We start from the raw sequence: 13,880 nt of genomic DNA, 5'->3' as shown, positions 1-13,880 counted from the left end.
ACCTTTTATGTTAATCGATATTGTCGAAACTATGAAATCACATATTTATTTTTCTACCCCTTCTTTACATTTATCCTAAACTACTTCTATTACTTCAGATAGTACGTAACTTCTGTACTCTAGATAGATGTTGCGGGATACGTACATATATATGAACACTACCTTAAAAAATCTATCGTGATGGTCACAATATCGCTAACTGTAAATGATTATTATAAGCATGTATTACTAGTTGTAACTCGGTTTTGAATAATTGCTAAATCAACCTTTTCCATTCTATATGCCACATCATCTTTGAAGTATTACTCTGATACTTTCACAAAATGTACAATCATATCAATTCCTATTACAGCTTTGTAAAAAATAACACAAGAATAATAAATAATCGCACACAAAATTCTATCTCATATAACTTTATTATTTCCTAAAGATCGAATCCCTATCTAGTTTTTTATTTTATAATAATATCAATTATAATAGACTAGATTTTTGTGAATAATTTTTTCGCTGATATATATTTATCCTATAAGAATTTGTTTTAGACGGAGATATAAATAATGTAAAAATCTTAACATCCTTTTTGATAAGTTAGTTTCAATTATAATGTTGCTGTAAAACTCGATTCTATATTGTAATTTTATTTTAAGTTTACGTCTTGCGATTGAATAATAACTTTAGTGTTACGAAATCTCAACAATTATTTTATCCATTTAAATTTAAGTTATTAGCTTTAACGATTAATAAATTTATTGATATTGAAGCTACCTCTGTGCTAAAAAGCAGATTAAAATTTTTGAAAGTGTAACTGATTTATCATAAGGGCTGTATTTCATCTTAGTGATCAATACGCATCTAGTACACAAATTTTTGCAGTATTCAAGAATAGATGCTACCAGCATGAAATCTATGAATCTCTTTCATATTTACAAGATAAACTCATTTTAAAAGTTAGCCAAATACTACCAATAATTTAGTTTCATATGTACAGTAGATCAATATAGTGCGCCAATTTTTGTGGTGTATAAGAATAGACGCTATTAGCATGAAATTGTGAAATTTTTTTATTTATACATGACAAGCTCATTTTTAAATTTAGCCAAATACTATTAATAATCTAGTTTGATATGTGCAGTAACAATAATTCATAAAATATTCGAATTTAGAATTACTAGATATAATGATATACTGTAAATATACACGTTTACAAACAGAAGTCAGTAATACGATACTGCCAACTACAGACGTCAATAGCAGGAATTACCTTCGCCATTTACAGATTTATCGCTTTTGCATAATATAAAAAGATTTACATTTTATTAGTAATAAATACTTGGTTATTATAACCAATGTTTCGGAGTATACTGCAATATCGAAAGATCTAGTTGTATCCATTCATATCATTATTCTCTTTATGATACTTCAGTATGATCAAGGTAATAGTATAATGTAAATAAATACAAAATAAAAGAAAATTTATAGCTTACAATATTAATCCGTAAGTGAAAATAATTGAGTTCTTATACGACTGTGTCTAGTTAATGAACAGACAATATATGATTCTAAACTAATTGGATTATTAGTCCTTATCAATACACTGATATATTTGCAATGTGTATTACTGTAGAAAGTCCAAGTCTTAAATTTGGAATAAGCAATGAGGTATACTGTAAAGCAACTTTTAACGCGTCAATATAATATAGGTTACAGAATTGTAACCTAACTGCGAATACGTGCACCTAAACAACTGCTCTTCACCTTGACAGATTAGTTTTATGCTGAATATTCCATGTGTATCATATATTCATCAGGTATCATAGGCTGTGTGTACACAAATAATTATCGGTGATAAATGCAAAATAAAAATTACGTTCATCGATAAGTGGTAATATTAATGCGGAATCGGTGACGCTGTACTTAACCATGAACACACGCAAAGCCTTGATGTCATTTTACTATCTTATCCGAGCAATAACATGCTAGTACCATAAGCTGTAATCATAAATCTTAAATACTAATTAAATACAATCATTTACTAGGCAACATACATAGATAAACATGCTTTGGGTCGAGAAACTGACATATAAAAGAGATAAGTAAAAAGAATTTCAGAAATTTTTATTCATATAGAGATAGATCTATCTTAACAAACATACACATAATTCCGAGAATTAGTATTAGAGTGAAAAGACTTAAATCAGTTTTTATTTATTACTATGCTTCCCATACAAATAACATGGATAAAATAAGAATAAATAAATTAATTACCACATGGCAAATTTGATTTCATAAAAATTAAAATTGTATCACAACTATTAATTAATACCTGTAACACTCAAGTTGTAGCAATATTATACACTAGTTAAGCCGCAAAACAGATTGTCATAAATGCAATCGAGCAACGAATGCTTTATCACACTGCATATACACTATATGACTTATTTATATGAAAGTCAAAAATAAAATCCAACAATAATGTAATAATTTTGCAAAGAACCCAGTCCTTAAATTTTAAATCGCTATCGCGACATTCTGTAGTTGAATCTAAATCGTGTTATAAACCCGTACAGTAAAGTTGTAAACAATTGCTGTATTACCAAATACGAAAATTCTTATAGACCAGAATATATTAACAAATAATAGTCATAATGTGCTTTTACAATAATGTATAGAATGATTAGAAGCAGATCATCGTTAATTTTTGCAGCGAGGATAACATGTATTTAATTGCTTCTATTGTACTCGTATGATGCACTGCTAGGATCTCAGGTGGCATAGATACATAAAATATTCTTTTCAATATCGGTCTATACAGTAATACTTTTAAAAAGTGATCCACAGGCTAGAATAATAAAATATTGCGGTAGTAACTGAATTTAAAACTGAAAAAATATTTCAAAAATAATACGCCGCCAATGATGCAGTAAGTCCAACAAAAATTGATAATAAAATCCATACTAAACGAAAGGGCGTTAGTACCTGACGATTTGACATACCACTTAAATGGTTATCGATGCGTTCTATGGACTTTTGCAAGCCATCCATCTGTTGAGACCACCTATCTTGTTGAGAATGAAGTGATACAACCAAATCTTGTAGATGCTTAAATTCTCGAAAGCCTGGATTATTACGTATTGACATTTCTCTTTTTTCACTTCCAGTAGTGTGTGTAATTGATGATTCATCAGAACTAGAATCGACTTGTTTCCTGTGGCTATTCATTCTGACAACTTTTCTACTAGCGTTTTTAGTAAGTGACGATTCCCTTTTAACAAGATTTTTTACTACAGGGTTACGATGCCGCCTTTGTGTTTTAATTTCGCCATTCCATTCGTACTGCATTAAATCATTACTTGGATCCCAAGGTCGCATACTGTAACAAATCATGTAATAATTTTTAAATCAGGGTCTCAATATCGTCTTTACAGATAATTAACCGTAATAATCATCCGGACATTTACTTCATAAGTCCCAACAACTATTTTATGAGTATTTTAAATTTTAAACTTTATTGCTTACTCAATATAACGATAGACATATCGATTTTCATCCTCGTTCACACAGCTAAATAATTTTGGTTGCCATTCAGTACCACAGTCTTTCCGTTCTTTTGCGTCTTTCCTCTGACGATCTTCTAGTTTTGATTTCTCAATAGTTGCTGCTTCCTATATATTAATATAATACATAGATAAATTAATCTATGTTGGAATTATGAGCAGCAAATTAAAATTACAGCTAAGAGTAAAATTGTCCTTATATCATATTTACCTGATCACTTTTATTGATAGCTTCAGTTACCTTACTCCATAACCTGAATTAATATAAACAAGGTACCAATATCAACTTTATACTGTACATAAATTATTTAAGCAATTTTGTCTAGGAAAAGCAAAAACACTTACTTTTCAGATTCGTTATCATCTTGAGATTCGTATTCTACAACATTCACTTTTAATCTACTTTTCTTTACTTCAGGTGTTGGATTCCAAAACAATGATCTCTCCTATAATTAATTATAAGTTATTGATCAATGATATCTCCTTTACTGAATAGTCAATATCGTTTAAATAGGCTAATGTATATCATCGATGTAACATTCTCACATCAGTAACTTTATCGGTAATATAAATCTCTCCATCCCAGTGACCATCCAAGGTAAATAGAACCTCTTTACCATGCTTAATTTTGCCGCTAATTAGATTAGTAGCATCTTTCTTTGCCCAGAATGACTAAAGGAAATAGCGATTGATTAAAAAAAAATTTTTAAATCAGCTTATAATAAATGTAATAGCTAATTCACAAGGGGCTAACAAGTACTTCCGTTGCGAAGACAAATTAACTTTATATTTAAAATTGTTATTACGAACAGTCTATCAAGCATCAAAGTTGAATATATGGTACCTTTAATTTAAAAGAAATCTCAGCAGTATATCCAGTCTTCTTACATGTAATGGAAATATCACCTCCAAGTTCCATTGTCATCGTACCAACTAATATACCTATAATGTGTAATATATTAATTAAAGCATTACTCAAATAGTGTTAATATATACTCGTAAGCAAAGATTATATGTATCCTAACAGACTAGTTTCCAATTAGTGCTAAGAATGGAAATATATCATGTCATACTGGCACCGATCATAATATATTGCCTATTTCTTATAGACTAACCTTTGCAGTTTGCGTATGGTAACGTAATGATATACTCTTCTCCTTGGTCTAGCAACATCAGAGTCGCTGAACCATCCAAAATCGCTTGCGTTGAGTTACCTTTCGACATCAAATTTGTGGAATCATTAGAATTACTTGAACCAGACCTCTAATTAACTAAGCTTATATCATTGCTATCTACAGGTTATGCAGTGAAGTTAATTTGATTTCGTTATCGTTATTCATTACGAGAGCTAACCATAAAATTTCGATCTAGTAAGAATTGAGGCATTTAGACAAAATCCATCTTTTCGATTTGCCATGAAAAATGCTGAAATTGGTGGGTGATGTGATACCTGTTACGAATTAAAAATATTTTAGATTATAGTAACGACATTTCTAAACCATTTTTCGAGCTAAGGTGCTACTTGTAGCTGCAAACATTCTTAAAAGTACGATACCTGTTCTGAAACGTAGTATGTTACTGAATCTGTTTCTGGGTGGTTCCATTGGCACCGATATATTTCTCCTAGAAGAGGGTTGTAAGGCTTTTTTAATCCTTTCGGCTTTTTGTAAAATCCAGATAGATACCAACGAACAATTTCTTTTATTCTAACTACAGGACTTTCTTCTTTTGCAGCACTGTAATACGTATATCCAAGAAATTAAATTATATAATAGAAAAAAATTCCAGTAAGTAACTTTAAGGATCTACTATACATTTTACATCTTGAATAAACTGAAAACTATAATGGCTATAGATACCTTTAAATATGACACACTATAATAAACGTACATTTATGTATCAATTTTTCACATTTACAAACCGTGATAGGATATCAGCATGAAAGTAATAATCAGCAAGCTTTTGCAGCAACGATCGAGGTTCAAGAATAAAAGTCGGTAATACAACTCGGGATAAATCCATTCCTGGCCTAACCTAAGAGATTATATCGTTTTGAGATAAGTAGTTTGAATATAACAACGCTAATTGGACTCTAAATCAAAGACATGGCCTTACGTACTTGCTTTAATATAGCCCAAAGAAGGTTTTTATTTTCGTCCTCCATTGATTCAACCAATTCTCCACTCTGAAATATAATACAGTATTAAAACTCAACTCCAATAAAATTCGTCATCTGCTTATAAATTTGGCAAGAATTATTAGCTTTACCTCTACTACATCATCGTATGGCCCAGGAACATAAGAGGTTGAAACCACGATGTCCTCATGATTGAGAGAGATTGCGTCTAGACATTGAAATGCAGGCCGTATCAAGGATAGTGTCACAAATTAATTCAGATTTATTTTGCTCTTATTAATTATATTATTTATTTATAGCTCACCACTGCCTTCAGCAGGTCCTGTTGTACGATCATCAGTTTCCTAAATTAGCAATAAAATTTTTTTCAATATTATAATCATTGTAACAGCTACGATGAAGCACTGAATAGCTTAGATAGCACTTTAGCTTCATATTTAGCTTTACCGACAGTCCAAAGAATTCTCTCTTTCTTTCTAGATCTCTATTGAATCAAACGATAAAAACAAAACATAAACGTATTAAAATGTTATTATCAATTATGAAACACTATGGCTTGCTTATAATACCATGTCAGATAACATGAAGTTAAAATTTATTAATCTACGATAACGATCCAAGTACAGCAGTTTAAAAGATTAAGTTGAAATTTATGCTTCAATAAATTCTGTACTTGTTAGCTGTTAAGTATTTTATTGCAAAGTCTTCTTTTGGTTCATTAGCGTTTACGTCCTCTCGGGTAGGAGTATCAGCGGCATCATCTTTAACATCAACATGAGGATGAGGGTTTCGTGATTTGATAGAAACTTCGATATAATCCATCCAGCATCTCCCTACATAAAATTTTTGTAACAATTAGTAAACTAACTTACAAAGGAGTATTAATACCTTAAGAATATAATTGCAATAGAAGATTAAGATATCAACCAGTTTCTTCTGTTGCTGCTCTAATGATAAGATGGTCACGAGGCATAGGTTGTGCAATTGAGCCTGATAATTCCCCCTTTGGACCCTAAATGAAAAATTTAATCAATCATAATCAAGTTTAAGCACTTCTATCGAGACTTGAAGAATTTTTACGATTTATAATAGTAAATATATTACCCTAGTTGCCCAAATTGATTCGTCTAATGGGTGATAAACCTTGAAGCAGAATCCTTCTTTTTTTGACGGTCTCTCGATAACATCGCATGTGTTTAAAAGAACAGTACCTATCCATTGCTCATGCTTTGAATTTAGTAAATATAGCATAAATTAGCTCAAGTGTGTAATCGAACTATAAATTAGGATATAAGTATTGTTTTGTACGATCGCTAGAACGTAATTAAATTTATTATCAATTCAAATTCAGATTCGATTGGTTGATCAATACATTTTACTAACTGAAATATACAAAGTACCTTTTGATGTTTGTAAATTAGTAATACTCCAGGTTTTAAGACGCACCAATACTTTGCCCAGGTCTTTAATGAACCCCGAATCTGAATAATAAAGTGAAGATACATCTTTAGTAGTGCTTGAAAAGTTGTTGATATACGACGTATACATGTGTATATAATGGACTTCAAATCAGACTTGCTAAACCTATAATAAAATTGTTTCAATCAACCAACCTTTAACCAAGACTGGGTAATAACCGCTGATGGATCAGTTAGACTACTGTAAGACTCTTCATGCACCTTCTTTTTGATTAATTTATAATTCATTTTCATAGCCTACTCAATTAAAGTGGAAATAGATTAAGACCAGTCATAAAATACGAGTAGAAATTTATAATAGATGGCATAGTTTAAGAATAGAGTATAGAGACTTGAAGAATTAAAAATAGCTAAAATTAAATTATCCCCATATAATGATATAGTAATTTATGAATATTTCTAGATGCAATTGATTATTTCATTGCGAATACCAAATCTTGATTAATTAATACCTTAAAAGACTCTTTCCTTAACTTCTTATCGCCAATCTGTCAGATGGGAAAAGGAGTTAGTATAGTCAGTACTATGCTTAGAGTAAGGCCACATAATTTGTCCACAATTTTACCTTATAATTAAAGGAATATCTACCCGCATGGGCCCTATCGAATGACAAAGAAGCTGGCCCATCCTCATCTTCAGTAGAAATATCACCTAGCAAGATCGTTTTTCCAGTATCAAAAACAATTAGCTACTCTAATTGTCAATATTATTAAATAAAGGATCCCATATTACAAGAAAATTGCTCATAAAGGATACATAAGTAGATTAAATTTTTGGCAAATGGATTATTACAATTATCAATAAAGGTGCTTTGCTATTTAGTATCCCGTATCATATTTACAGAGTACGCCCTAAGGTAGTTAACTGTTGTTTGCTTTTTTACGCAATCAGTTTATACTAAGTTTAATAATTGAAGTTACTAAATTTAATCTATTTATTTTCCCTACAGCTCTTTAATTCATCTTTTGAACACCTGTCTTAAAAAATGGCTGCTGTAACCTCATTTTGCTCCGTTATGTATCACTATCAATACAACTCTATTACCTTGACTGCAAGCTGAAGAATCATGACCTGCATGTATATCCTGACCTGCCGAATATGAATGACGCGGCAGTCGTAAATGTTTCATATCTTCAGAACATGAATTATATTCCCCTAGAATAATTCAATTATACTTCAATGCTTCTAAAATGCATAATATATCCGAGCTAAGAGAGAATTTCAAAATAACACTACAACTAGTATTGTGTGAATACTGTACAATGTACATAATAGGTCTAACATGGTTGTTAATTATATTGTTATATGGTGAATGAAAGTTAAAATATAGTAAATGATCATCTATAACTTCGTAGCTTCCCTATTTGTTGTAGATAACTTACCTGTATCAGGACTAAGTTTATCGTTATAAAGCGCGTCGCTTTTTTTCTCACTTAGTAATAACTTCTATATCAATAAAATAAAACGGATGAAAAAATTCATTCAATAGATTGTAGTTTTAATCAGATATGCTAACAATTTATCTTTTCCTATTGGTTTCGATGACTTTTTAATTGGGCATTTCAATGATTAACTATATCAACAATTTGAAGTCAAAGTGTATACTCAGACTGTCATTATTATGTAAAGTAACCATTACAAAATTCAAGATAGCCAGCATTGTATGTAATTGCCTCTATGATGACCTTAAAACGACTGTAATAAAATGTAATAAATGATACAAGGAATAAAAAATATTATTTGGTCCAAGTATTTCTAACTTGCTTCAATTACTCATCATGAGATATAAACTACTGCAATATGAAGATTACATTTACGATTTTAACTTTTGTTAACCGAGTTCTTACCTTATGCGATGACTGATTATTTGGCTGACCGTGATCAGCGCCAGCCATTAGTATTTTATCCGACTAAAATATAAGAATAATCATAAACAATGAACGTTTTAAAATAGATTCATAACATCCATATTACAAAATAGACAATAGTAATCGAAAGAAGCAGAGATCAAAGTGACATGAAAGTTCTTAGAATTATGATAATAGTTGGTCAAGTAGTTTAAATCATAATGATATGAAATAAATTAGCGTACGTATTAGAAAATTGATTTTGTTATCTGTGGCTGTATATTTATTTCATCGAAATTAATTGAAAAATTAGCCCTCCCATAATTGAAAATAAGCTAACAATCAATTACAGTACAGTACAATCAAATGGGTACAAATCACTACTAGTAAGGTTCGTGACGACATCAGCATCAAAACAATACCGTAAAATAGCGAATTCATCATCAAGTGTAAAAAAATACAATGTTAAACTGTTTAGATGGCTTTGACAAGATGAAAGGAAAGAAAAAGGACTTGGCATAACATAGCCAGTTTTGATGCAATACCAAGGATAGTCAATAGATGATATTATAACAGCCTCATGTTCAATGAATAGAAGTGACGGTGTGGCGGTAATATGGTTCCGGCATACTGATTTTTCCTTCACATCCTCTCTTTAGACAGCATTCGAATTTAAAATATTGTGTACGAATATGCTATTAGTAATAACTTTATTATTAAAATGAAATGTTATCTGTTATTATCATATCCTGTCAAGCATATTATCATTCCTGATGATTGATCCATTTATTTCAATTGCAATAATATCGGAATGTTTCATAAAATACTGGTGTACAGTTCAATCATGAAAGTTCAAGTCTCTTTATAAGATGGCAATAAATCAATTTCTGAGATATTAAAGAGTCATATTATGTATCTTGGTTAGTCGACTCGAAAGTAGACCAAATGAAATAAATGAGTACAGTAGCATATTGGCAGTATCAACATAGTACTTAATTAGAGCTACTTTTTTAGAGGCAATCAGTGATCATATTTACTCATAAATAATGATGGCATCAGACGACCGATAAATAAACTCGATAACAAATACGGATAAATGTTTTTCATAACAAAAATTCTTAGAAAAGTTCGTAGTCAAATAAGCTACAGTTAAAATGATCGCTTTCTGTTTATAATTAAACTAGCGGTGAGACTGACAGTTGGTCTAGGATAATTTTTAACAATAGCCAAGTCAGTAATGATGATAAATTATAAATTATGATTACCATCATTATTATTGCTATCACAATGGTTATCTTTTCCTTCAATGATAGCTAGTCTTGATAGCAACTGGGTCACATCATAGCACTTATTAACCACAATTGCAGTCAATCTATAATTAAGTATACCCGTTGACTAGGTAATAAGAAAAGCTAACAGAAATTATCAATTCCATCTTACTGACAAATTTCATTAGGCTAGGTAAAATCATTTCAATTGATGCATCTATTGATCGATGTCGGTCTTGCTAAAAAATATTATGATGATCCTACGGTAAGTAATATTTTACATTTTGATCTAGTTAGGATAAAATGAACTACAAACGCGTAAGTTAATCCTACCACAACTTTCAATTATAATTTGGTATTGAGAGTTTATAGTCTTCTCAATATTCATCTAATATGCGACGTAAACTATCATGACAATGATACTATAATAGCCACGTACATGTTATAGACTGGAAAATAGTAGTTTGTCTAGCTGTAAAACGCAAACAAAGGTTGATCAATGTATTTCAAATTATTTCTATTGATGTGGTCAGCGACTAGATTCATAGTAATATTATTGCTATAACGATTCGATGAATGTTCTTTGTAGGCATCTACAACAGTGATTTCAAATTCGATAGCGCAAAAGATGAAATAATCCGATAAGTTAAAACAGTATTAGAATTGAGATATAGGTAGTAAGCATGAGTTCTGTTCAGTAGAATACTATTTCAATTTAACACTATTGAGGGTAGTCTAGCCAAATGGAAAGATACGTGTATGCTAGTATGTCAATTATTGTTCACTTGTATTTCAGTGTTGACAATATATCTCCAACGAGGATCGATCATGATGATTGGATATAATTGACTTTATAATCCGATAAAGCAGTATCCAAACCCAATCGAATGGTACTATACAGTATTGATAAGATAATGTTAATCATTTACCTAACGGAGACCGAAAGGGAAACTTTGGAAGGAGCATCTTGTTAATTGTTATCATTTTCCGAGAAAATGTTTGTGTAGTGTGGTCTATACTGTAGATCGATATGCTATCTCCAACATGTATTGACAATATCATACTACAATCCAAAATGATGTTGTTGGAAGCAGGATCGGTCGAATGTGCTTTATTCCTTTGAACTAATTTATAACATTTCTATATTTAAAATGAATGCTGGACAGTATGCATTTTGATGTAATGATCCATTGGTATGATGATGATTTTGTTGATGGAAAGGTTATCATTCAATGGACAGTAGCGATACTTGGGTATAGGATAACATGACTATCTTTCGGCTATTACTGCAGTCGTAGTCCATTTTGACTGACAATATCGGAAAGAAGTCGTTAGCTAGACGTACGTCCTGTTGAAGTATACTATATTATAATAAAAAGAAGAGGGATGATGATTTTACTGCAGTACAATACAACGGAATAGACGCGTGGATGATTAATTCAAACAGTATTCTGATATTGGTTTAGGACTGCCTTTCTGTTCATACAGTCTCTACATTTGCATGGAAAAAATGAGATACATGTAGAGTGGAAAAGAATAAACTTGTCAATTAGCTGTACTCATGATTATCAATCAACACTGATGATGAACCACTAGCGAATGCAGTGTGGACTCCAACTGGATCGAATTTCAAGCATCGTGTTATAACCTATCATCAGCCTGCTACTATTAACGAATCAACAATATCAACAAGAATCAATCAATTCGACCGTGGCCATGCTGTATGTATCAATAATACTTGATTAGCATTTACCCCGTCATCATCCATAGCGCACAATTCAAAATAGCTGCAAAAGGTTTGACCAGTAGAATTGCGATTACAAATAGGTTGCAAAAATGGAGACGTTGCTGCTGCTGCTGCTGCTGCTGCCGGTTGTGGCAATCTTGAACCTCCTTGAAATTGCAGTCCGTTGATGTGAGAATTTTTAGTCGAGTGTTAGTACGTAATATTAGTAGTGTACAGTGTATAGTACTCAATGACGCATGTATCAGTACTGTCCATTTTGGGGGTACTGTAGTTTTTGAAAGAACGGTTTGTCTTTAAACGTAATTTATGAAAAAATGAAACGTCGTACAGCAATTTTGACGACAGATCCTTGTCAATCAACTTATTCTCTTTCGTTTGGTATAAAATTGACTCAAGAAACCCCGCAAAATACTTCCATACTTCCACTTTCTCCAACATCCTACGTCTTAGCCCGGACACCCGTTCTGGAAGATTCAATTATTACTGTACTAAGTACTGTACTCGACACTGTCTGGTACTGTAACCGGTACGGTACGGCAAGACCCAAAAGCACGTGACCATCAATCAGCTGACGTTATTTTTAGCAACCTTGACGACTCGAATAAAACAACGTAATCATCAGCAAAAAAATCCCAGTTGGAAAAACTTTCTAGATGCCTATCAGAAGTAGAAACATGGCCATGGACTAGTAGATGCGCAGCAATGTAGTAGTTGATGACATGGCACGTTGTTGTTGAGCCCACAACGCCATTAAAGGCTTGTGGGTTATCAACAGTATTACGTATAATATAGCTTAATCATACAATGATTGACGATGGTTGAAATACGTTGCTAAAATCGATTGCAGTCATTGCGTTGCATCACTGATTGTCCGTGAATAGCAGCAGACTTGCTCAATGATATCCACTAGTTTTCGAAAGAATGTGATATTAGAATTATTATTTGTTTATTGACGCAGCAAAATGACTTAGCCGCCCTGATACCTTGGGCTCTTACACCCGTGTCGATAATGCCCACCTATCGTACTCAATGAACTGAATGATTGCACAAGATGAGCGTGTTAGCTTACCCTGTTCCAAATTCTATTCTACAGTATGGGCTTGTTTTATCTCATCGACCAACCCAAACTTTAAATTAGTGATCGGAATGATTCTAATTTGGTGATAGCCATCTCTACCAAATAATCCTATCTTTGGAACAGCATTTAGGGGAGCTTTGTAAGGCTTGTAACGGTAACTAATAAATTCAAGCAAATAAACTAATTGTACGTCATTGGATAGATACTGCATGGACTACATGTTAGTCATAATAATATTATAGACGTATATAATGATTCGCTCACAAACTTATCGGACGGATATGGTCTAAAATACTGTCATGATATAGGAATCTGTACAACTTTAGCTCTAAACCATATGATTCTGCCGTATTATTACTATCCAAGTTCAGTTTTCTTCTCCCCAGAGCTACAGTATGCTTTCTACATTACTCTCCTGAATAGTACATTGTACTACAATGTCGTCATCATTAATACACAACCAAAACTAGTGTATAATTCATTTTCCAAAGTAGTATTCGCGTCTTCTCGACTGCACACTATAGTCAATAGACTCTGTCGAGTATACCGCCATGTTGACGAAAAATTGCGTTCCATTCCCAAAGATATGACCCAGTGTGTATTATGAGAATTGTTAGAGCCAATGTACTATTACAACAACTTCAAATACAACATACGTGTACAATATGGAGTAAATTACAGTGTACACAGTACAGAAAGGAAAAATGACAGTCCTTCCCTCTTTCTTTTCTTCACTACCACTAGTAGAAAATTTTGAACCCGTTAAATCAT

The 13,880-nt window shown here is 31.9% G+C and overlaps 1 protein-coding gene across 1 annotated transcript; it reads right to left on the bottom strand.

Annotated features, from left to right (window-relative positions):
- Positions 1-2,892: 2,892 nt before the first annotated feature.
- Positions 2,893-7,406, bottom strand: TRIADDRAFT_32809 (uncharacterized protein; the record flags this gene model as incomplete). Its single annotated transcript, XM_002117581.1, has 17 exons — positions 2,893-3,370; positions 3,517-3,662; positions 3,766-3,808; positions 3,900-4,000; positions 4,101-4,226; positions 4,399-4,496; positions 4,670-4,768; positions 4,908-5,004; positions 5,110-5,290; positions 5,476-5,588; positions 5,674-5,737; positions 5,765-5,827; positions 6,365-6,524; positions 6,619-6,703; positions 6,796-6,918; positions 7,092-7,172; positions 7,305-7,406. Coding segments are annotated over 17 exons (2,160 nt in total), but the record flags the coding sequence as incomplete, so codon positions are not given.
- Between the last annotated feature and the right edge of the window lie 6,474 nt (positions 7,407-13,880).

Source organism: Trichoplax adhaerens, genomic scaffold, assembly GCF_000150275.1.
Source record: "Trichoplax adhaerens TRIADscaffold_26 genomic scaffold, whole genome shotgun sequence".
Taxonomy (NCBI): domain Eukaryota; kingdom Metazoa; phylum Placozoa; class Uniplacotomia; order Trichoplacea; family Trichoplacidae; genus Trichoplax; species Trichoplax adhaerens.
Note: the sequence above shows the minus strand (reverse complement) of the source record. Positions and strands in the feature narration are given on the sequence as shown.